The 25,183-nt window shown below is 42.8% G+C and overlaps 1 protein-coding gene across 1 annotated transcript in view; it reads left to right on the top strand.

The window, feature by feature from the left end:
• Nucleotides 1-25,183, top strand: part of SLC22A15 (solute carrier family 22 member 15) — a 96,566-nt gene that overhangs the window by 59,870 nt on the left and 11,513 nt on the right. Inside the window, exons 5-8 of the mRNA XM_056106533.1 lie at nucleotides 2,098-2,227; nucleotides 10,431-10,646; nucleotides 15,181-15,321; nucleotides 17,243-17,328. Of these exons, the coding sequence (XP_055962508.1) occupies nucleotides 2,098-2,227; nucleotides 10,431-10,646; nucleotides 15,181-15,321; nucleotides 17,243-17,328 (573 nt within the window). The remainder of the gene's footprint in view (nucleotides 1-2,097; nucleotides 2,228-10,430; nucleotides 10,647-15,180; nucleotides 15,322-17,242; nucleotides 17,329-25,183) is intronic.

Below are 25,183 nucleotides of genomic sequence, written 5' to 3'. Positions count from 1 at the left end.
GGATAGGAAAAGAGGGCTAAATACACAATATTTTGTAATACCTCCTCATCCCAGAAAGCTTCCAGATGGCCTTTTTGCATGACAAGTGAGTAAATATAAGGAGCAAGACCCTCACCGTGGCAGGACAATAGAGCTTACATTTGTGTAGCATTCATTATAGGCATTACTGGTTTTCTTCACTGATGCAGAAGGCTCAGAGATTTTTCTAGGACCATTCATAGCTAACTGAGGGTGTGACCATGGTCTGACCCTCTGGAACAGTCACAGCCTCTGGCTTCTTTCATTGTCCTTGAAAACTGAGTGCTCATTATTGTTCTGAATAATGAAAAGGAAAAACCTTATTCTTGGAAGGCAGGTACTATATGCTGCACTTTAATGAACCGGTAATAACATCTTAAATTTCCAGGGAAATCACACTGTCCCCTTCCCCTTCCCAGACCACATGTTCTGTTTTGTGTTATCAGCACAATGCATGGCACATCAGCTTTCCTGGTTGTTTCCCCTCTTTCTCACTGTAAGGTAGTATACCAGTCATTATTTTTTGTCTTATAAGATTGTTGTAGGAGCCAGAGAGATATTACAGCAATTTGTAAGTGGCTGACCCCAATTCGATCCCTGACTCCCCATATGGTCTACTGAACTTTTCCACGTGTGATTTCTGAGTGCAGAGCTGGGAGTAAGTCCTGAGCACAACCAGGTGTGGCTCCCAGACCAACCAACAGACAAGCAAGATTGTGGTGGGAAATTGGGAGCTGGGGGGCTTTCAAGCACTGCTTAAGAGTCACCAGGGTCCCACTGAACCTGGTCAGTAGTTCAGTGCAAGGAATGGAGATTGTGGCGCTTCTCAGACTCCATAGTTCTAGGAATAACCCAGGTCACCCTGGCAGTGTTGGGAACCTTTGAACCCAGCAGTGCTTGGAACGGGGAGAGGGGGTACTCAAGGACTGTACCTGGTCATACCTGGGAAAGCATGTGGTGCTGAGAATTGAACCTGAAAAGCTGCACTGTCTCTCAGCCCCTATAGGAAATATTTGAAACATGATTAACAAAGCCCTGTTGCTCTGGAGCCATACAGAAGCCTGCATTTCCAGAGCAGGGTATGGCAGAGAGGAAGTCAGGGGCATCTGTGCTCACCCAGACTGGGCTGGTCTTGCCAGCCTTCCACCTCTGTACTGTGTGTGAGCCCCCCCAAACTCCCAGAGCTGGGGGCTCATGATCTTGGTGCCTTCAGGACAATGTGTATAAAAGCCTATATATCCAGTAAAGAGGAGCAGTACTAACGGTGACAGTATTTTCGATTGTGTGCAGGCCAGTGGATTTAATGCCTATCTCAGCATTTATTTCATAAAACAGAATCCATAACAATCCAAGACATTGAATTTTCTTTTTATCAGTGTATTGGAAAAAATCCACACTTCAAGGAGTTTATATTCTTCTACCTGGGGGAGAAAGACAAGAAACAAATACATATAAAATGTCCTATATTTGATGGTGATAAATTAAGTATGGAATAGAGAGAATCGGGGAATAGGCTGTGACTTAAGGTCAGGATTTCAGGGCCAGGATGATAGAGCAGGAGGTAAGGTGCTGGGTCCAGGTTAGATTCGCCAGTATCACACATGATTCCTGAGCATCACCTGAGGTCACTTTTAAGCACAGAGTTGGAAATAGCCTCTGAACACTGCTTGGTGTGGTCCCTTCCCCATCCCTCGAAACTTCCAAGATCAGCATTTTAGAGTTAGCTCCTTTGATAAAGATGAACTCTCTTTTATGACCTAAGAGCCTGGTCATATATTGCAAAAGACTATGTACAGGCTTTGCCTGATTAAGTTAGTCAATATAGGCAGTATTTGAATAAACCCTTAAAGTTCATCTTGACCGCATGGGGTTTTATTGTCATCTTTTTTCCATCCTTTTCCACTAATTTTCTGGCTTCTCTTTCAGTTTTATCATTTGATACTTGGTATTTGTGTTGTTTCCCTTTGCTCTTGAGGGAAGGAATCTCCCATCCCACAGGGAAGGAATTGGCTTGGTGTCTGGCTGGAAATGGGTAGATGATGGCTTTTCCTAGTAACTGTTTTTTTTTCTTTGGTCTAGGATCCATTGGCGGTCTCTTCTTTGCAGTTGGCATTGCCCAATATGCTCTATTGGGGTACTTGATCCGTGCCTGGAGGACCCTCGCCCTTGTGGTTAACCTGCAGGGAACCATAGTCTTTCTATTGTCATTGTAAGTACTCTTTCTCCTCTGAGTTTTCATTGTGAAGTAGAAAGGATGACCTCAGAGGATGCATGCAGGTCAATGCATGAAACTGTTTCCTGTCAGAAATTTGAACTGACTTTGGTGAACAACTAAATTCCACAAGTGCTCCAAATGCTTGGTGATTTAGAAGAGATAGATGCTTAAGCACTTCCGAATGCAAGTAACCTCATTAGACTGCAGCTTAAGCCTTCAAATTGTCTGTATCGTTCACATTGTTGATGTCAGGCATGCATTTCTCTCTCACTCTAATGCTTCAAGCGTGAAGATCTTCAGGCTGGGGCAGACCATGTGCTGATATGTAACAGATATCATTTGTAGATGTCAGTCTGTTCATATTGAATACATAATGGCAACTATTCTTACTACAGATGAGTATCTTTTCAGAACCTCTAATAGTGGCCTCTGGAAGATTCTCAGACTTGGGAAACATCTTTGGAGTTCATGAGCTTAAGGCAGTGAAAGGATACTTCCTTTGTAGGGTTCTGAAAAATGTTTATGCTTTAAATTCTGTAAAGTGAAACACTGTCTTAACCTCCTTTACTGAGATTTTTGATCTTCTTATGAAAGGATTCCTCCTGAGGTGGCACTGATTTAAAAGGTTTTAATCATTAAAATATTTGGGTTAAATAAAATTTTCAGTCGTGGGACCAGTTTTCTTCCATGGCATATCGAGAGGGATAGATATAGCATAATGTTTTATTCAGGTGGCTCTTTCATCTAGCAGTTCCTTGAAATTTAGTGGGATTAAACTGAAATCTGTTTTTGTTTGTTTGTTTTTTGGGCCACACTTATAAGAGCTCAGAGTTTAATCCTGGCTGTGGGCTCAGGGATTATTAACAGGTGATGCTCAGGGGACCATACAGGTTTCCTGGGGAATCAAACCCCAGTCAGTCATATGCAAGGCAAACACCTTGTACTATCTCTCCTGACCCAAACTAAAATCTTTTTTATACCCACTTTTAATGTAAGAGAATTGTTAAGTGCAAAAATAGTAGAAATAGTTCAGTTATATTTTAAAAGATAAAATTTATTTAGCTGTGAATTAGAGTGAAATAGTTTTGTTAGCATGGCAAACTAACATTTTATTAACTTGTGAATTATAAATTTGGGGAATAAACTGGTACCTAGCCTATTTCCCTGAGTTAATAACATTTCTGTAAGTATTAGCAGAAAATGATCTTTTTTTTTTGCTTTATTTTTGGGTCACACCCGGTGATGCACAGGGGTTACTCCTGCTTCATGCACTCAGTAATTGCTCCTGGCGGTGCTCGGGGGACCATATGGGATGCTGGGAATCGAACCCGGGTCGGTTGCATGCAAGGCAAATGCCCTACCCGCTGTGCTATCACTCCAGCCCCGAAAATGATCTTTTTAATACTCTCATCTCTTATCTCACTTTCAATAGTAGAAAATTAATGAATGAGTTATTCTGCTTTTCCTGTGCTGAATTTGTAATATGAATTTGTTATTGCATAGTGCCTGGTGGGGACATACCCTCACTGAGAAATGAACTTGGATTATGAAAAACAAAGAGGAAAAAACACAGAAATAAAAATGCATGTTTTGGACCATTAGTCCTAGGATATGTGCCCCACAGTCAGCCACCAGTTTCTCTTTCCTGATTCTCTCCCACCTTCTTTCCCAGAGCCTCTGTGCCGGGCACATGGAGCTGTGTGTTGGCCCCAGTGTACACATTGTGCTTTTCTACTTTTATCCCTCTGCTTACTGCTGCGCCTGTTCTTTCAATGCTTTGTTCTCTTTTCCTTTTTTAAAAAAATTACGTTCAGGCCAAGACTCAGAGACTATAAAATCCAGATCCCGGAACCGCGCGGCCGCATTTGCGGCCGCGCAACATCTTATCAGAACTTTTTTTTTTTATGACATCTTATTATCTCATTCCTACTTTGGACATACTTGCAGGCTATCGAATGTAGCCTGCCCACAGGGCAGAGTCTGGCAAACTCCCCGTGGCGTACCAAATATGCCAAATACCAGTAACAATGATGGGTCTCATTCTCCTAAAGAGCCGTGAATATTATCTCAGGGCTAGGATGAAAGAGACGTTACTGGGGCCTGCTCGAGGCAATCGACGATTAACAGGATGATGAAATGAAATGATGAAAAACGTTCAGACATCATTCATTTATAACATTATTTGAGTTTTAGGAATACAGTATTAGGATTCAGCATCTGTATGCACTATATCAGCATCAGAAGACTAGTTTTGAGAAAGAAAGATAATACAGTGGTTAAAGTTCTTACTTGCATGCAACTGAGCTCAGTTCCATTCTCAGCATCACATAGTCCCCCAGACACACAGCAAAAAACAGTCTCTGACCATAGCCTATTGTGATCCCAACTCCTCTCCGTCCCCCCCAAAAGACTAATTTTCATTCACAATACAGGTGGTTCCTCTTTATCAGTTTCACACATTCCCTTAAACCTTTTGTAAACCACCTGTTGTCTAAGAGTTTTTGTTTCAACATGTTTGTTTGTTCTTTTGCTTTATATAACTGGAACCATAGAGTCTTTTCTTATTCGACTCACTTAGCATAATGTCTTCAGATTTAATCCATGTTGCCACAAGTGGTAAGAGTTTATCTTTTTTTTTAAATAGCTGAGTAGTGTCCAGTTATGTGTATATACCAAATCCTCTTTATTCACTCCTACATTTGAGGATCGAGTTTTCATTTCTTAGCTATTGTCCGTAAGACTGCTGTGACTATGACTTTTTGAACTAGTGTTTCCATAGTCTTCAGATAAGTCCCAGAAGTGAGATAGGTACATTAGATAATATTTCTATTCTTAATCTTTTGAGGAATCTTCATACTGTTTTCCATACTGTCTTCACCAATTTGCATGTCCAACAGTATGCAAGTGTTTCCTATTCTCTTCATTCTTGCTGACATTTGCTGTTTCTTGTCTTTCTGATAGTAACCAGGCATGAAGTGATACCTCGTTTCTGGTTTCATGCTTCTCCTTTTCTTAGAAACAAGTGATGGTGCACAACTTTTTTGACCCTGTGTGTGCCTCCTTTGGATAAATGTCTATTCAGATCCCCACTTTTTGTCCTACTGCTGTTGCACTGTCTGGGTTCTTCATAGATTTGGGCTATACATTTGGAGCACCCCCTTACCTGGTATAATCTTTGCAAATATATTCTCCCATTCAGAAAAATGCCGTTTTTGTTTGGGAGGGGGTGTAGCTGCTTTCACTGTGAAGAAGGTTTTGTTTTTTGTTTGATTTTAGTTTGAGGTAGTCAGTTTTGCTTTTGTTTTCCTTTGCCATTGGAATAGTGTTCACAAAAGATCTTGAAGGCCCATGTCAATCGCCCTGTCACCTATGTTTTCTTCTATATATTTTATAGTTTTGGATATTACATTTTGTCTCTAATCCATTTTGAAGCAAATTTTAATGAGTGGTTTAAGACTTTGTATAATTTTATTCTTTAGCATGTGGCTTTCCAGTTTCCCATACACTGTTGAAGAGAATTTCCTTTCTCTATTGAATGTTATTGGCTACTCTCTTGTAAATAGCTCTGTTCCAGTGATTAACCACACCTTCTCATATTTAATCAACAGCTTTTCCGGTTGCTCATTGCTATCCCTCTGAGTCTTTCCTGACCATGCCTCCCACACTATTTTCTTTCTTCTCTACATTTTGCAACTCTGACTCTGTGTCTATGGTATACCTCTCTTTCTTCCACCTCATCATAGCCCTGTCTCTCTATAAACCAGGAACTGCACCTGCACATTAACCTTTCCCAGCACTAGACCACAGAGCCTTCCACAAGGTAGAATAGATCTAATAGATCCTTCCTATTACAAGGAACTTGAGAATTAAACCTCCCTCAGCTATGAAATACATTGTTTTAGTTCTTTTACTATAACATCATTATTTGCCTTGAAAATTCACCATGCTCACATTAATTGATTGAATTGTTTCATCTAAAAATAAGTGCCCATCGATTTATTTACAAAGTATCACAACTTTTTGGGGCTGGAGCAATAGCACAGCAGGTAGGGCGTTTGCCTTGCCCGCGGCCAACCTGAGTTCAATTCCCAGCATCCCATATGGTCCCCCGATCACCGCCAGGAGTGTCTCCTGAGTGCAGAGCAAGGAGTAACCCCTGAGCATCGCAGGGTGTGACACAAAAAGCCAAAAAAAAAAACCAAACAAACAAACCAACGTATCACATCTTTTTAAGAAAGTCTCAACATGTTTGTTGAGTAGTCACAACTATAAAATTAGCACTGTAATATTTTTAAATTAAATCACCATGAATTACAAAGTTACAAAGATATTTATGATTGAGAGTCAGGCATTCAGTGTTCCAGCACCAATCCCTTCACCAGTGTATACTACCCACCACCTGTTTCCCTCCCACCCCTCAGCCGACTCTATGGCAGGCATTTTCCCCTCCACCCCGATCCCAGTAGCAAACTTCCTAAATACGGCCACACTATAGAGAAGATAAAGCATGTGCCATGAGAGCGTATGCTTTCACTATTGCCCTGCTTTGTGTCTATAATCTCCACGTGTTGGGATTTATGTACCAAATCTATCTCCCGGACGAGAACGCTGCAGTCTTTTTGCCCCCACGCCTGGGTGTCCCTCGCCGGGACCCCTTGGAGGGGAGCGGGTTGAGCTTTCCTCCCCGCCCCGACCGGGGCTCCGGCAGCCGAAGACCTTCAGGACCAGCCACCACCATGCTGAGACCACTCTCCGCACACATGAAGGTACTGGCAGAGGGACAAAGCCACGCGGGTTCCGGGGCCGAGACCTCCAAGCCTACTCGGATTGGAGTCGAGCATCTTCCATCCAGATCCTCCAAATTCCAGCAGGCGGCGGTCACACCCACCACCTGGCCCCCTGGCGCCGTGTAATCCCATCAGCGGCCAAGACTCAGAGACTATAAAATGCAGATCCCGGACGAGAACGCTGCAGTCTTTTTGCCCCCGCGCCTGGGTGTCCCTCGCCGGGACCCCTTGGAGGGGAGCGGGTTGAGCTTTCCTCCCCGCCCCGACCGGGGCTCCGGCAGCCGAAGACCTTCAGGACCAGCCACCACCATGCTGAGACCACTCTCCGCACACATGAAGGTACTGGCAGAGGGACAAAGCCACGTGGGTTCCGGGGCCGAGACCTCCAAGCCTACTCGGATTGGAGTCGAGCATCTTCCATCCAGATCCTCCAAATTCCAGCAGGCGGGGGTCACACCCACCACCTGGCCCCCTGGCGCCGTGTAATCCCATCAGCGGCCAAGACTCAGAGACTATAAAATGCAGATCCCGGAACCGCGCGGCTGCATTCGCGGCAGCGCGACATCTTATCAAAACTTTTTTTTTATGACATCTTATTATCTCATTCCTACTTTGGACAAACTTGCAGGCTATCGAATGTAGCCTGCCCACAGGGCAGAGTCTGGCAAACTCCCTGTGGCGTACCAAATATGCCAAATACCAGTAACAATGATGGGTCTCATTCTCCTAAAGAGCCGTGAATATAATGTCAGGGCTAGGATGAAAGACGTTACTGGGGCCTGCTCGAGGCAATCGACGATTAACAGGATGATGAAATGAAAAAAAATGAAAATCTATCTATTGGCAGTGAGGTGACTCTTTGTATTAGAAGATTCACTGTCTTCTCATAATGTGGAGAAATACCTGGTCCTAATTTTACATAATTAAGGTAATCCCTTTACCAAGTAGAAAGAGTTTATCTAACTCAGGGTCAAATTTCCAAAGTCCAAATATCATCTTCAAAATATCATCTTCAAAAATGGTTTGTAGGGGCTGGAGAGATAGTACAGCAGGCAGGGGTGCACCTTGCACGTGGTTCCCGACGCCCCATGTGGTCCCCTGAGCCCTGCCAGGAGTGAGCCCTGAGTGCAAAGTCAGGAGTAAGCTCTCAGCACCATAGGGTGTGGGCAAAAGAGAAATGATTTATAGACTTTAAAAAGTAATGTGTTCGGATTATAAACAGTACTGAAAACACAGTCAAGGGGTGGAAGGAAGAAAGCACAGCAGTAGGGCGTTTGCCTTACAAGCGGCCAACATGGCCGACCCGAGTTCGATTCCTCCGCCCCTCTCGGAGAGCCCGGCAAGCTACCGAGAGTATTCGATATGCCAAACACAGTAACAACAAAGTCTCCAATGGAGACGTTACTGGGCCCGCTCGAGCAAATCGACGATCAACGGGAGGGCCTTTACCTTTTCCTTTACCTTACCCAGTATTAACAACTGTTAATAATTTGGCTCTTTTCTTGTTGATTCTCACTTCTCCCAGCCCTCAGTTATATTTTTTATTCTCACATGCTTTCTAGCATTTTATTTGCTATTCCAACCTAATTATTTGCCCCAGTAGCTTTACATTTGAATTTAGCTTTACATTTGAATTTAGACTTCTTTAAATTTAGACTTAATCTGGTGGCTTCCTTAGATCTCACTTAAGGACTTGTGAATTGGGTTAATTGATCCATTTGATGATCATCCAACCTAATGGCCAGTGCTTGCTTATTTACCCCCGTATCAGTAATAATCAAATGGCAGCAAAGAAATTAACAAATTTTCTTGGATGTTGTATAAAATCTTTGTTTCAGCTTTTGTTGACCATACAGTTTCACATGACTATCTGTCTTCCTAGTAGCAGGATTCCTGGGAAAATTCCTGCCGAACCATGAAAGACATGCCCAAGTCTTTCCTCTGGGCACTCATTCCCTTGCTCAGGACAAAATAAAGGTGCTCCATTGGTAATTATAAATGGACTGTCCGGCCATGAAGTTCCAGTTCCAAGTGTTTGTTGTCACTTCACTGTCCTTACTGAATGACATGGAAAATTCTACATGGCACTTAAACAGCCAGAATTTTAAGCAAATAATGTCAAATTAGCTCAAAAGGTACTTGATGCTGTGCTTAGTAAACAAAGCTTCTGTATTCCTGCCCAATCTCTGCCCAGTCCTCTAGTTCAGAACTAATACACAGGATCCAGGGATTGAAGTTGAAGACTTTGTAACTAGGGGAGGAAATAGCTGGTGTTTTTTGGTAATTGGAAGTTAAACGGAAAATTTAACTTTTATTCTTTAAAATCTTAGGTGTTCTGGATATATCCATTAGATATATTAAAACAAAACCTGATTTGAGTACTTTGAAGCAGTAAGTGCTGAAAAATAATTATGTTGTAATAAAGTATTTGCTTTTGTCCTCGTTCCTTTTTCCCCTTGTTTTTATAGGACCGCACTCCTGGCAGCGCCTTGGAAGGAAGAGTTCAGGTCTGGGGGGCAGTTGCCTTACCTGCTGTGTGATGTCTCTGCCCGCCCCCTTTTTTAATTCTAAAAATAATCTCTCATATTAATAACACAGCGGTCTAATAAAATTGTCTTCTAAGGAGACAGTAAAGATTTTTTTTCTGTATTTGAGATGATTTTCCTGAACTCAAAAAAACTATGCATACAAGTTTCTAATAAAGCTTGAATCTAATTGAGAGCACTATCCCTACCTGTGCTTATTAACGAAGAATTTGTACTATTCAGAGTTATAGACTGAACTTGTCCTTTATTAAAATGTACTTAAAGTCTGGAGCAATAGTACAGTGGGTAGGGTGTTTGCCTTGCATGTGGCAGACCCAGGTTCAGTCCCCGGCATCCCATATGGTCCCCGAGCACTGCCAGGAATGATTTCTGAGTGCAGAGCCAGCAGTAACCCCTGAGCATCTCTGGGTATTACCCCCAAAAAAGCAAAAAAAAAAAAAAACCTAAATTAAGAAATTGTACTTAAAAGTAAATACAGGGTCTGGGAGATAGTACAGCAGGTAGGCTGCATGCGTTGCATGCAGCCCACCTGGGTTCAATCCCTGATACCCCATATGGTCCACCAAGCCTGTCACAACTAATCCCTAAACACAGGGACACAGCTGATGTGGCCCCCCAAAATTATTTTTTAGAAAAATACATACCTACTATCCTGCAGCTTTGAAAATACTTTCTTGGTCTCCAGTCATCAAGGAGAGCCCTATGTAGCCTTACAGGCATTAAGTCTCCCTCTTTTCCTCTCCCACTTACCCTTTGGGAGGCTCCAACTTTAAAGCAAAACAGGAATTTGCATCCCACCGGGATGGGTTGTCTTCTCTAGCCCAGTGCCTGTCTGAACGCAGCCTCTCATGATGTCTCCTGCAGGTCCATCCCTGAGTCGCCCCGTTGGCTGTACTCCCGGGGCCGGCTGCGGGAGGCTGATGCAGCCCTCTGCCTCATTGCCAGGAGGAACCGCAGGCCCAAGGGCACGTTTGCACTGACACAGCCTGTGCACCGCAGCGGTGAGCAGACAGGAAGCTTCCTCGACCTGTTCCGTCACCGGGTTCTCTTGGGGCACACACTCGTTCTGATGTTCATCTGGTAATTATATCCAAGGCTGTTGGGACAACCTTCTTCCCAGATTGCACAGAATGTCCTGATGATCTCTCCCTTCATCAGGGTCATAGAAAATGTTGCCTCTTGCTGTTCCTTTGGGTTGTTCTCATAAAAACAAGGAGCCTGTCTCTTAACCAGGCACTGTTTGCTCTCCTCTGGTTTTGCAGCATCTCCAGCGGGAGAAGAGATGGTGCATGACCCTGTATAAGTGGGTATCAGAAACATATCTTTCCCATGAGGTATTTCTTATAAATTGTCCCCCCCCACCTGCCCACCCCCCGAACAGCAGCAGCAAGATGGGACGCAAGAGAGCCTACCAGAAGTAGCCGTATCTAAAGAGCATTTTCTAGCAGTGTGTATTTGGGGTTTGGGTTGGATAGCACTAATAGTGCATATTTGGGGGTTGGGTTGCAATGACCTGTGCCATATTTCATATTATTCTTACTCACTGGGGTGGGCCAAATGTTACCCCAGATACAAAGGGGATTCTGAGAGTTGGAACTGACAGACCCTGAGCCACATGGACAAATCAGTGAAGAAGATTAGTACTCTCTGACCTGATTTTCAAATGTAATTTATTCTAACCTGCCTCCTTCAGTGCACTCAGCATTAATGTAAATGCTGTGGAATAATTAAAGATGGTTTCCTCTGAAGAATGAGGTTGTAACTGGGAGAAATGAAGAAGCAAATCTTATGTGCATTGTGGAGTGCATGTGGGTTTTAATTCACACTCTGTGCTCTAGTACTCTAAATGTTTAGAGCCTTGCTTCTAAAGCTATGGGTGTGAGGTCCCAAACAGGCCCTTCTGGCCCGTGTTCTTCCTTAAACACCGATCTCACTTGCTTATCTCAGTATCTGTTTGCTTTTTCACTCTGGAGAAGTCCATCTAGAACACTTACTTCCTCTCTTTCTCTCCCCTTGCATCTAAGTAAATATTTATAAAAACTACCCTGCTTCACTATTTTTTTTTAAAGTAAGTCCATTGAGATGCCATGTAACTGAATGGAGCAGAGGGGTGCAGGGACACAAAAATCTTGGCAGCAATAAAAAGTTTCTGATCACAAAATGACCCAAAATTAATTCATATTAATGTGGTTAGTGCAGGGTCTTCATGGCAGTGTCTCCCCTGTTGAATTTCTCAAGCAAAAAGGGGTTACCCATGGAACAAGTTTAAGAAGCCGTGTAGGGGCAGAGACAGTCCAGGGATTAAGGTCTTGTGGGGGGACATAAACATTCTACTTTCTGACTGAAAGGATTGTGATATTATGGTTTGTATGTATATGCCATGAAGGCTGTTTGGAAACCTTCATATTCTTTTGTGGTGGGGGAGGAGCTTTGGGGTGACTACACCTGTTGATACTCTGGACTTAACTTCTAGCTCTGTTCTCAGGTATCACTCCCAGTGGGCCCAAGATACTATATAGGTTGTTGAGATTGATTCCAGATTAGCCACATGTAAGGCGATAGCCCTAATCAAGGTATTATTTCTCCAATCCAGGAAACCTACGTTTTCACTAGGAATAAAGGAGAAAAATTTCAAAAGGCGATTTTATGTATAAAACTAAGAAAAATACTAGATGTAGAGTAAGACCCCACAAACAGATGTTTTTTGTATCTAGACTCTCCTACTGCACTGTATTGAGTGCCGTGTGTATTGTTGGCTTCTTCATCGCTGCATTAGCAGCCCTGCAATATCACAGATGCATTAGTAGATGCTGAGCAAAGCACTCCAGCCTGGAGACATGGAGATTAAGGGGCTCTTCAAAGGCCTAATTTGACAACACAGCATAGAACCTACCAATTTATGATGCTACCTGCTGTCAAGTAAATAAATACTAAGAAAGTTCAGGTATTTAGAGATTTATAAAATTTTGCACCAAACTCTCTGCCCCCAAGGAACACCTGCTTTTTATTTCCTCTTGTCTTGAAGGGTTTTTTTTTTTTTCCAGGAATGCTAATACTGGATTCTGGCCTTCAGGAGATAAAAACCAGACAAAAGAGACTTAGAGCCAGGAGAATCCCTTGCTTATTTTCTGTCTTATACAGCTAGAGGATCTCATCTCAAATAAACTTCTTTCCCCCCAGGCTCAGATTGTTAAAATACATGATAATAGAGGAAAAGCCATTGCACATATTGCTGTTCTGTTTGAAGATGCCGTCAAACTTGAGAACCTTTTCTGTGAGTCTGTCATTGGAGAAAGGCTTAACTGGGAAGCAAAATGACACTCTGTGTTTAACCTCCAGTCTTCGACTGTTTCCCCCAGTAGTACCTTTAGAATAGTTCCTTCATGCCTTAAATATACCATTAAATATTATGCTAGCATTTTAAAATTCTGTTAGGGACCCATAAACAGGATTGCAATGATTTTAATGGCCACAATCTGCATCCCAGTGACTGACTCTGCCATCAGGAACACTTGGGAGCAGCGCCCCAACTTCAACATCTGGGCTGTGGGAGCTTGTCTTGGTTTACCTTACCCCTCTGCTAACGTCGCGCTCACCACCAGCTGGTCACTAAACTTCTCTAATGTCCTGAACTGGTGCCATTGGTTTGTGTCTGACTACGTTCCATCACGATTTATTCTAAATAGGTGTGCGTGTTTTAATTCCGTGCAGAAATTCCTTCACTGGGAATCATAATGGAAATGCAGAATAGCACACATTAGCATACATGTCACATTAGGAATGGCATTATGTAAGCGACTGTTCTCTAGTGCAGGTAAAGAGGGTAGTTAGCGTGTTTTTATAGGGCCCCAAGGGTATGGCTCGATGTTGGAGTACCTGTCTTGCATGGATACAGCTGAGAAGTGGATCCACAGCATTGCTGGGGCCAGCATAACAACCTGATGTGCCATCCCTTGGCATCACAACAACAAAAGAAAAGGAAATTGGCTTAGATCCCTGATGCCACCCCAAAATTAATTTTAGAAAATGGCATGAGTTTATATGTATCACCCTGCTGCAAGATGCCTGGGGGAGAAGGGGGAACACAGAGAAAAAACACAATCAGCTCCATGTCACCTTGTATCCTTGTACACAGTGTCCTGTCTGCCTCTTTGTTCCTTGTTTGTGTCAAATGACTGACAGTCCCAACAGCCAGCCTTGCAGGGAGGTAGCGGCCTCATTTGCGGTGTTTACCACCAATCCCATCACCAGTGTCAACTTCCTTCCACCAGTATCACCAGTTGAACCCATTTTAAATGACCCAAGGCACTTGGCCTGCTTGCTTCCTGCACAGAGATGGATAAAAGAAGTCTTTTCAAAAACCTCCTGTCTGATTTTATTGTAGTCAGAACTCATTTGAGGTTTTCTTTGTAAAACCAAAAGGAAGTAAATGGGAATTTCCCCCTCTGGGTAAATATTTGTTAAAGTGATGTGCAAACACAAATGGACAAACTTCCAAACCCCAAATGGTTTACTGTTGGTATAGAAATGCACAGTTTCCAAACCCTACTTATGTATTCGTGGAGCTGATTTCTGGTTTTGGTTTTGTTTCCTTTTAACAATATGGGTTCCTTTCATGTCTTCTACTTTGAGAAAACCCCAAGCAGGACCTTCAGGGCGGCATTGGGCTTCTGAGTTCCTAGACATTTGGAGGGAGGGTCCGTGCCCACACGCTACCTGCCCTCCAGGCAGTGCTCAGGAGGTGTCATAGCAGCAGTGGGCAGCTCACACTAGTGGCTGTTCAGAGGGCCCTTTTCTGTTCCATTCTCCAGAGAAGATACTGCCTCTGCCATGGTACCTGTCTTCCTTTTACTGTCCTGGGGGTCTACTGAATGCCTGGTGAGAAAACCTGGGCAAGGGGTCAGTTGTCCATCTCAGTACTTCTTAGTCCTTATGCACAGGGGCACCCTCTGTTGGCTTTCTCATCTGGAGCTCTTACTGGAGTGATCTTTGGGTACTATCCCAACAAATGCCCATGGCATATATCATAAAATTGTTGAGTTAAGGGCCAGGGAGATAATACAAAGGTACTTGTTTAGCATGTAGCTACAGTGGCTATAATTACAACCCTGGTTCGAATCCCTGGTACCATGTATGTCCCCCCACACACCCTCAGGAGTCATTCCTGAGCAGAGACCTAGGAATAGTTCCTGAGCACTGCTGGGTCCATGCGGCTCAAACCCTCCCAGCCTTCTCAAATACTGAATTAAATAATGTAATAGAGTTGTCCTCTTCTATTAAAAACTGGAAATTTGCTCAAAGCACAGTTTAAAAAATGATTATGGTAGCTCATGTAACATGGTTACAATAGTGTGAATGTGAGGTGCACAGTTCCCCTAACTCACTGCAATGTGGTTTTTCAGGAACTAGCCACTCATTTGCTTTCTCTAGTCTGGAGAGATCCCATTTAAGGACCCTTGTGTTTTGTTCCTTTCTTATAATAGAAAATTAGGGAGTAAAAGACTTGGGAGAGTCAAACTTATTGCTTGTGACAGATCCGTTATCTTGGTTCCTCTCTGTCAAATCCACCATATCCTTTTTTTGTTATGCTTCTTGTCTTTTACCCCAATTGCAGGTTTGTGTGCAGCTTGGTCTATTATGGCTTAACTCTGAGCGCAGGGGATCTCGGTGGAAATATTTATGCCAACTTGGCCTTATCTGGCCTCATAGAGATTCCATCTTACCCTCTCTGTATCTTCTTGATTAATCGGAAATGGTGAGTACAGATGACTATGGTGGACCCCATATGGAATACACATACGGTCTTTATATGAAGCACGAGTATCTGAATATTCTTTCTCCACGTGCCACATCTGTCAATTACTCCATGGTGATTCAAATCCCAATTTACCCAACAGATAATTCATTTTATAGTGCAGTATTTCTTGGGTTTCAAGTTTTAGATTTTCAGTTTAATATTAAAAACTCATTATTGCCAAAGGTTTTTGAATTGTCTGTGTATAATTTGCTGGTCCTGGCAGATAGAATTGCTGACTTTATGTAGAGAGAATGCATCAACCCAGCCACTATCACTTAAAGGTTTTCACACAAGACAAACTGGAAGGATTTTTCTCCCCTCTCTCAGACCCACTGGACTTTGTTGAGGGGAGACTAGATCCTGGTTTTGTGACACATTGTCATTGACCACAGTTTTGAAATACTTCAGGAAATTTCTCTTATAGATGACCCATTTGTCAATTTTCTCTGAATGCCTCTTTATATAACCCCTGTCCAAGCAACTCAGAGTCTCTTTCTGGGTGATCTAGGGACCAGTGGGTTATATCTTTTCTCTCCTTCAGAAATCATCCTTCCACGTGGTGCTTGATGCATTGTCATGGATACTGGGGTGTTTGAAAGAACAGCTTTAGTTGCTGTACAGTGCATAGCTTTCCTATGGAGAATATTCACAGTTGCTGGATCATAGAGCATAGTCTGTCCTTGGCTTCCCCTTTGTGCCCAGGACCTGTTCCTTTGTCACCTTAGAAATTCTGGTGCATACCCCTGATGGCCACTTAGAGTGTCATAAGGACTGCCCCTGGGGTAGTCTCTGTGTCTTGCCCCCACTCCCACCACCACACCAGCACCAGGGCCGTCTCTGGAAGGTTGTTCCGGACTGACTATCAGGTCCCACTCAGTGAGTGGAGATGCTTTTCTCTCCCGTCTCTCACCCCTCCTTCCACCAGTGTCTGGATCACAGTTTGATGCTGAGGGAGAGCCTGTGGCAGGAAGTGGACAGTCCTGATCTGAAACCTAGTTTCAGCCACTAGAAGCATTATGACTTTGATTTACCTCACTAAAACTGTGAACCTATTCTTAGGCTCGGAATTAGAAACTTCCTCTGGCAAAATTGTCATGAAAATTACAAGAGATATCAATGTTCGTAATCTTGCAGTTGCAGCCCTTCATAAAAATAGATTGTGGGCTGGAGTCTTAGTACAGTGTAACGCTCTCACCTTGCACATGGCCAACCCGGGTTCAATCCCCAGTATCCTGTATGTTTCCCCAGTCCCTACCAGGAGTGATTCCTGAGCTCAGAGCCAGGAGAAGGTCCTGAGCAGCAATGGGTATGATCCCAAAATAAAGCAGAATAGACAAAATGCAGATTTGATAATAGCTCTCCTCAAAGTCTAGATAATTAATTCTCCTTGTATAGCATCTGATTTTTCACTTAATTGTGACATATTAACAAGAATTGTGGACTTTTTTTTCCTGCTTGTGCTTTTAAGAAAATGAGGGAGGTTTCTCTCATAGCATTTAATGTTTTCTGAAGATTCCAGTAACCAAAAAATGAACTATGTTGGGCACCTTCATTCTCTATGCTATGTTCCCCATTTCCTTCAGGTGGAGGATACAACAGTGTCTGCCTTATGGATTGTTAATCCAGTTAACAGTTCGAAAACATCACAAACAGGCTCAGCACAGAGCTAAGAAACATCTATTCTCTCCTCCCCTGCACCCCAACCCTGCCACTTAATCCTGCCCCCTCATACATTTTCCTTTGTTTTGTTTTGCTGCTTGGTCAGTGCCATCAAAGGCACATAGGAAATGAAACTAAGGACATGGTATGAGAAAGGTTGCGGGAAGAGATGCATGATAACGTTCTCAAGAGACCTGTATCGTTTCATCCCATTGTTCAGGTTCGGTCGGAAGCGGACATTAGCGACATTTCTGAGCCTAGGAGGGCTGGCTTGTCTTATTGTCATGTTTCTTCCAGAAAAGAAAGGTATGCTTTTCAAATTTCTATGTCAGGGCTTTGAACAGCACTTTTATTACAATGAATCTCAATATAGTAGAGAGATTACCATATGCCATGCTTCATTTCTGTGATTGCATATTATTTAGCAATTTTGTGGGGCATAATGGGCCAGATTCTTTCCATTGCCTGAACTGTTCTCTGGGTGAATAATGTGCTTGGAGGTGCACTATTAATTCTTTCAGGCGATTAGCTACCATCTGGGGTGGCTGGGATACGGCACTGGTAATGTTACAGGGTTGTTTATTTGATGGCGATGTTACGTACAGAAAGACACTCTCCCTAAGGCTGCAGATCATACTCATGCAGGCCTCCTCCTAGAATTCAGAGAAAGCCTGCTGCTTCCCAGAGGGGCTCGGACACCCTCAGTACCTCTCTCAGTACTCCTTGGGTGCCCCAGTAGGAGCAGCAGCAGTCACAGAAAGAGTCACAGCTGTTGGTCACAACTGGCATTGTCAGTCTCATTTCATGAGCCAGTGAAACTTATCTTTAGGAAATTTTGCGTTTTTATGTGTTTGTAGCTTTGCTCTGCACACATGGTTTCTAAAACGGTTCCCCTGACTTTCTGACCTAACCCCATTTCTGTGCCCCTGCCTAGGAATTTTGCCGCTAATGCTGGTTTGGTTTTGATGTTTTAGCACTAATCACCTCAGGCTTGCCAGTAAGCACACTGGGGACTGTGGGTTTTCACAGGAATTTTACACCAGGAAAGCTTAGGCCTTCAGGACAGCAAAGGCCTTTTTTGGGGGCAGGGGTAGACTTTGGGATTTTGCTCAGTTTCCCCAGTGGAGCTTGCACTTTGGGTGGGAGTCATTGTGAGAAGCTTTCACTAAGTTTTAGTAACCCTTAGAAATGTTGTTGAAGAATTAATTTATTTCCATCAGAGTATATCAGGTATTGGATATTATGTAGATAAAGTTTCTCCTGGACATTTGATTTCACCGTTGTCTCTTCAAGACTCTAGGTCCACTTGTTCTCATGCTCTTTCTCTGCTTTTCACCCATTGGGGTGCCATTTGAGGCCCAGAATCCTCTACTTTAAGATCAGGCTGGAGTTTGCTCACTAGTTAGGACTTTATTCAGTGTTTTGAATGGTCTTACTGTGACTATCATGAAGTCAGGAATACTAGAAAATTCAGTTAACTTGAACTATTTCTTAGTCTTAATGTTTTGGTAAAACTAAATACCCAACTCTTTCTCTGGTAATAAAGCAGTCATTATAGACTGAAATAAGATAAAACAGTAATTATAGTTAAATCACTGAGAATATAGTTTCAAATCATTGTAACTCTAGATTAGCAGTGTTTGTTGTTCATAGGTGATTTGGGAATTCATGGGTTTTGGTTTTGGTTTTGGGTTTTGGGTCACACCCAGTGATGCTCATAAGTTACTCCTCGCACTGCACTCAGAAATTACCCCAACCAGTACTCAGGGGACCATATGGTGTGCCAGGGATCAAACTGGGGTCAACTGCGTGCAAGGCAAGCACTGGACCCGCTGTACTATCACTTTGCCCCATGAGAATTCATTGTTTTCTGCCCACAATAGTCCCAGTGTCTCACCCAAAGGAAAAAAATATTTCACTGTTAGTACAAACACTTGTTGCATCCCACAGCTTTTCAAACTAGGCTAATTACTGTCTTTCTTCACTGTGTGTATGTGTGTGTGTGTGTGTGTGTGTGTACAGCCTTGAGGTAACCCCTCAGGACTATGCACAAGGCCCTTTCTACAAAAACCCAAATTGAAGCAGATGTGTGGGCCCCTTCATGAGCCATCTTTACCCTCTGTCCACTTCCAATCTGCTGGAAGAGTCAGCTAGCGCCCTTTGCCAATGGTGCCCCTTGGTGGACACCAAAAAAGAAACTCAGAATGGTCTGTCATTCACAAGCCATAAATATACGTTGGGAACATGACACTACTTTCATATTTAGAAAAGTCGAAGTCTTGTCTAGTTCTGCAGATTTTCAGGGTAAGAAATTCCATAAGGTTCCTTTGCAAATAGTTTCTATTTTTAATAACCATTAGAATGTTAAAATGAGCCTCTTCCACTACCTCTGAGCCCATTTACTTTCATTTTATTCATCACTAGAGAGAGAGAGAAAGAACAGATGGTCAATATCCCCCCTCCCCTTCTGCTTAATCTTTTCTCCACTTGCACGGAATCCTCTAACTATTCCTGAATCCGTTGAGCTAAAAACACTTGTTTAAATTTTCTTTGAATTTTTTCTCTTTAAATATTTCAAACATTTGGTTGGTTTTCTCTTAGAAAAGGCTGCTGGATCCAGCCCAGGGCTACTGTTTCCTGCCCCTTTGCTCTCTGACAGCATCCTGGCCACACTGACCAGCCGGCCTTCAGCCCAGATGGATCTCATTGGGCTGCTGATCAGCGATGAGAGTCCCCTCTGCCTCAAAGACTGCAGCTTCCCCACCCACAGTAGATAATTGGATCTTTGAATGCCACAAAGGTCAAACAGAGCTTTTTTCCCCAAAGTTATACGATTTAAGCTAAATTATTCAAGTTCTGAGAAGTACGTATGTAGTCGGAGGTCTAATAGTGCAAATAATTCTATTTGCTCCTTGTGTCTCATGAAAACCACTTGTTTTCTCACTGCTTTTCATGATCTTTTCCCCTTCGCTTTCCCACCAAGCATGTATTCATTCTTATCTTCCTGCCAGCTCATATTCTCCCTGTCCTGCCAGTTATTTTCTCTGTCTGTATCTGATTGTGGTTTTCTGTCCAAGGCACATGAAATGTACTTCTAAACAATTTTATTGGGAAGCTGGAAACAGATTACTTGGCATCCATTAGGTTTGATGTCTAGTTATTTGATGTGCTCACTGATGTGCCATGGCACAGCACTGGCTCTTAAGTAAGTACTTTACCCTAGCGGTAAGGTTTCCAGGAGCACACTAATCCACCAACCCCCCCATCTCCTAGGTGCCTCATCAGCCCTTTCACCTGATCCTGCTTGAAGGACCCTAAGTAAATCACAATACTGACTCCCATTTATGTGCCAGTGCCATGATATGGCATATTAATTCTCCTATTAACAGGAAATGAACTCTCAGAGAGGTCAAGTAAATTGTCCAAGGTGGACAGAGCAGTAAGGTATGGACCTGGGGTTCAGATTTCACATCTTCTTGATTCTCATGTCAGCCTGTAGGGGGTGCTGTTTGACCTTTTTGGCATCCAAGGATCCAACTGTCTACTACAGTAGGTGGAGAAGTTGAGTCTTTGAGGAAGAGGGGCCTGAGGGCTCAGCTGCAGCCCCACTGGGCCGTATACCTGAATAGCAGAGGGGCTTTTCTTTGCTGGTGGAGCAACCTCATAAGATCCGTCTGGGCTGTCAGGGTGGTACTGGGCAATGTGGCCAGGATGCTGTCAGAGCAGCTGAGGAGCAGGAAACGGCAGCCCCGGGCTGGACCTCGCAGCCTCAGACATTGCTCTAGTGCTACACAGATCTTCCATTGCTCTCCATTCTTAACTCATTTGACTTCTCTCGTGTCTTCTGTTCACAGTATACTGTGTCTAAACAGGCCATAGTTCCTAACCTCACAGAACTTAGAATCTAGTGAGGAAAAGAATTGATTAAAAAGAAAGGTTGAGGATCTGGAGCAATAGTACATTGGGTAGGGCATTTGTCTTGCAAGTGGCTGATCTGGGTTGATTCCTGGCATCCCATATTGTATCCCTAGCCTGCCAGGAGTGATTCCTGAATGCAGGGCCTAAAGCTTCGGGAGACACCTCAAAGTCACCCTAGCCTTGAAGGCTGTTTTCTGTGCCCCATAAAAGAATGCATTTTTTTAAGCTACACTCATCAGTATTCAGGGACTAGTCCAGTTCTCTACTCACAGGACCATATAAGGTATATGTGGTGCAGGAATTCAAACACAGCCATCTGCAAGGTGTCTTAACCTCCTGTACTGTCTCTCAAGCCTCTAAAAGTTAAAAAAAAAAAAAAAACAAGGATCAAGTGATTCTAAGTAACTTGGTTTCATTCCAGAACAAAGAAATATAATAAAAGTCAGCAGCTAACAATGTGACCTTCACACTGTAGGCATTCATGCAAATGTTTCAGGTATGAAAATAAGCAGGAAAATACTTAAAAGAAACAAGAAACAAGAAAAACAGGACCCAAGATATTTACAGGAGGTGAGGTGCTTGCTTGCCTGCTTGCTTGCATGCAGCGGACCCTGGTTCTATCCACAGCTTATGGACCCCCATCACGGCCTGGGCTCACTCCCAAGCACAGAGCCAGGAACAACCCCTGAGTGCCACCAGCTGTGGCCCAAAAACCAAAAAGATGGATAAAATAAAATAAAATATAAGTCAGGAGGTTTAACAACAAGAGAAACAAAGTTAAGAGTAATGCAGAGATATTCATCTGGGGAACATAAAGTAACAAAATAGGAGACTAACACCCAAGAGTGGCCAAGATTAGTACCAGGAGGTTTATTCCATGGCTTGGAGGCCAGCTACACATGCTAGGGGAAAGGGCAGCTCAGATAGAGAAGGGAGCACCAAATAAAGGGTGTTGGGAGAATCCTCCCAGGATGGGAGAAGCATGCTGAAAGTAGACTATAGACCAAACATGATTGCCGCTCAATGTCTCTTTTGCAAACCACAACACCCAAAAGGAGAGAGAGAACAGAGGGAAATGCCCTGCCACAGAGGCAGGGTGGGATGGGGGGATTGGGGGATGGAAGGGATACTGGGACCCGTGGTTGTGGAAAATGGGCACTGGTGGAGGGATGGGTACTTGATCATTGTATAATTGAAATCCAAGCACAAAAATTTGTAAGTCTACAACTGTATCTCATGGTGTTTCACTAATAAAAATTTTTAAAGCAATGCAGAGATATAAATTATACACTTATTTTATATGTGTGCATATATATACATATACATACACACAAAAAATTAAATGAAACAAAAGTGAGACTAGGGCAATAGTACAGTAGATAGGGAATTTGCCTTGCATGGAGCTGACCCAGGTTCAATCCCCAACACCCATATGGTCCTTCCAAGAGTGATTCTTGAACACCACCAGGTGTGACCCAAAAACAATAGATAGATAAAGACAATATTTAAACCACGCACAAAACACTTTCTGATTAAAAATACATCATAAAAAATAAATAAAAATACATCCATAGAAAAATATGCAATGAATGATATTAGCAGTAGAATAATATTGAAGAAAAAAATCAGTGAAAACTACATAGCAAAGGAAAGTACCCGGAATGAAACAAAAATGATTGTATAAAAACATGAATGACACCAGACTCCGCGCCAGGCATTTTCACTCAGGGCACCCCAGAGGGGGGCAGGTGAGAGTCCTTTTACCCCAAGGTAGCCAGCCCCAGCAGCTGACAATCTCCACAACCCAGCTGCCGCCACATTCCAGGCTGCTCCCCACACGCTTGGGCTGAGCCTCACATATGAGTGAACATATTTGTGGACACATCATAAGACACTCCTACAAATCATAGAGGGATATATATATATGCATATATACATATTTTCAAATATATATATATATATATCAAAGCTCACATCACCCAAACTGTAACAACATGTTAGAGCTATCCTATAGAATGTCTTAATGGCTCCTGCCAAAATATAACAGTCTTCACACTGTTTCCTATATGAACACTTTTTTGTAAGCATGTTCTTCAGTTCTTCATAACAGACAATACAAAATATATTCTTTCAGTTTGTTTAGGGATGAGGATTGGGGCTTGAGATGGAAACATCCCAAATTTGGTGGTGGGAAGGTGTAATGGTAGTGGGATTGGTGTTTGAATACCAAATGTAATCAAATATTGTGAACTACTTATAAAATGTTAAAAAATTTTAAAAAATGGCTGAGCTAGGGCAGTGCCAAATGGAATAACATTTAAATTAGGTTTAGGTAAAAGGAGTTAAAGAAAAAATAGTTGTGGGGTGAGAGAGAGAGAGAGTTACAGGGGTTGGGACACTTGCCTTACACGAGCAGACCATGGTTCATCCGTGGGACCACAAATTTTCTCGTGAGCACTGCCAGTAGCCTCTAGACTGAGTGTGGCCTAAAACAAACAAAAATAGATAATTTCCAAATTTGGTGAAAATTGCAAACACATACTGAGAGTGTTAGTCATTAAATGTTGTAAGAGGAGTTAGGGATAACTCAGTGGGCTGGAGAGAATGTTAGAGCCCCATGTTCTATCTCTGGCACGTACAGTTTCCTGAGCACTGCTGGATGTGGCCTCAAGCCCATTAAGAAGATGTCACAGAGTCCAGAGCGACAGTCCAGCAGGTAAAGCGCTCGCCTCACACATAGGAGAGCTGGGCTCAGTCTCCAGCATGGCATACAGTCCCTGATAGTCCCTGGGACTGACCCTAAGCATAAAGCCAGGTTTAAGCCTGAGCACTGCCAGGTGAGGCTCAAAACATAACAAAGAATATAAGATAATCCTAAATGTGTACACAGCTAATATCAGCTCCAACTACATAAACCCAAAATAGACCTGAAAGGAGATATTGACAAATACAAAACAATTACCAGATATTTTAATATTCCTCTATTGGTAGCTGACTGAAAATAATTAAGGAGTATGGAAACATAGGACATAACTGACTTTCATGGAATAGTCTACCTTTATTTTTTTTCTAAATTACTTCTGGCTCTACACTCAGGGATCACTCCTGGTGGGGCTCAGGGGACCATATGGAATGACACTGATCAAACCCAGGCTTGCCATTTGCAAGGCAAGAGCCCTCTGTACTAGTGTCCAGTTCCATGAACAGTATACCTTTAAACAAATAAATGTGTATTCTATTTGAAGTACACCCAGACAATTGACAAAATATTGTGCTCTGGGCAATAAAACTAGTTTCAGTTGCATTGTAGCACTCTCCTCCCGTTGTTCATCGATTTGCTCAAGTGGGCCTAGTAACGTCTCCATTGTGAGACATGTTGTTACTGTTTTTGGCATAGCAAATACATCACGGGGAGCTCACCCAGGCTTTGCCATGCAGGCAAAATACTCTCGGTAGCTTGCCGGGCTCTCCAAGAGGGGCGGAGGAATCGAACCAGGCAGGAGGCTTGCAAGGCAAACGCCCCACCTCTGTGCTATCTTTCAAATTGAATTCTAAAATGTATTTACTGAAATCTTACAAAAATAAGTCTATAGACCAGAATGGAATTAACTAGAAATCCTTGAGTATTTGGATTTTAAAATATACACTTCTTGAAACACATGGATCAAAAAAGATAGCATCAAGGAAATTTGAAGGTATTTTTAATTAAACACTAATTAAGATACAAATTTCAAAGTTTGTGGGATTGAGTAAAGCTGAGTTTAGGAAAGTTATATAATGAAAAACTTAAGGAAAACAGGATGTTTTCAGGACCAGGAATTTAGCTCCAGGCTAGAGCACTTGCATAGCATGTATAAAGCCTGGCTTAATCCCCAACACCACAAAAACAACCAAAAACACTGTATTTCCAAGCAAATGCTCTAAGATTAACTCAAAGAAAATTAGAAGTTGACCCCATGAAGGTTGTTCAAAATGCCAAGTGCATCTTTGCATGCAGGAAGCCTGGGTTCCATCCCTGGTACTACATGGTCTTCCCACACTGTCAGGAGCAATAAGTGGGCATAAGGCCCCAGGGAAGGAGCAGAATTTGAGCACTGCTGGTGTCCCCCAAAATATGTGCCTTCTCCTCCAGAAAAAAATAAAACAGAAAGGAAATTTTAATCAAACCTAAAGCACACACAAAGATGAAAACAAATATAGAGCAAAAGTAAATGAAATTATAAAAATTAAAAATAGGGGCTGA

The sequence above is a fragment of the Sorex fumeus genome, unplaced genomic scaffold (assembly GCF_029834395.1).
Source record: "Sorex fumeus unplaced genomic scaffold, SorFum_2.1 ptg000131l, whole genome shotgun sequence".
Classification (NCBI taxonomy): Eukaryota; Metazoa; Chordata; class Mammalia; order Eulipotyphla; family Soricidae; genus Sorex; species Sorex fumeus.
Note: the sequence above shows the minus strand (reverse complement) of the source record. Positions and strands in the feature narration are given on the sequence as shown.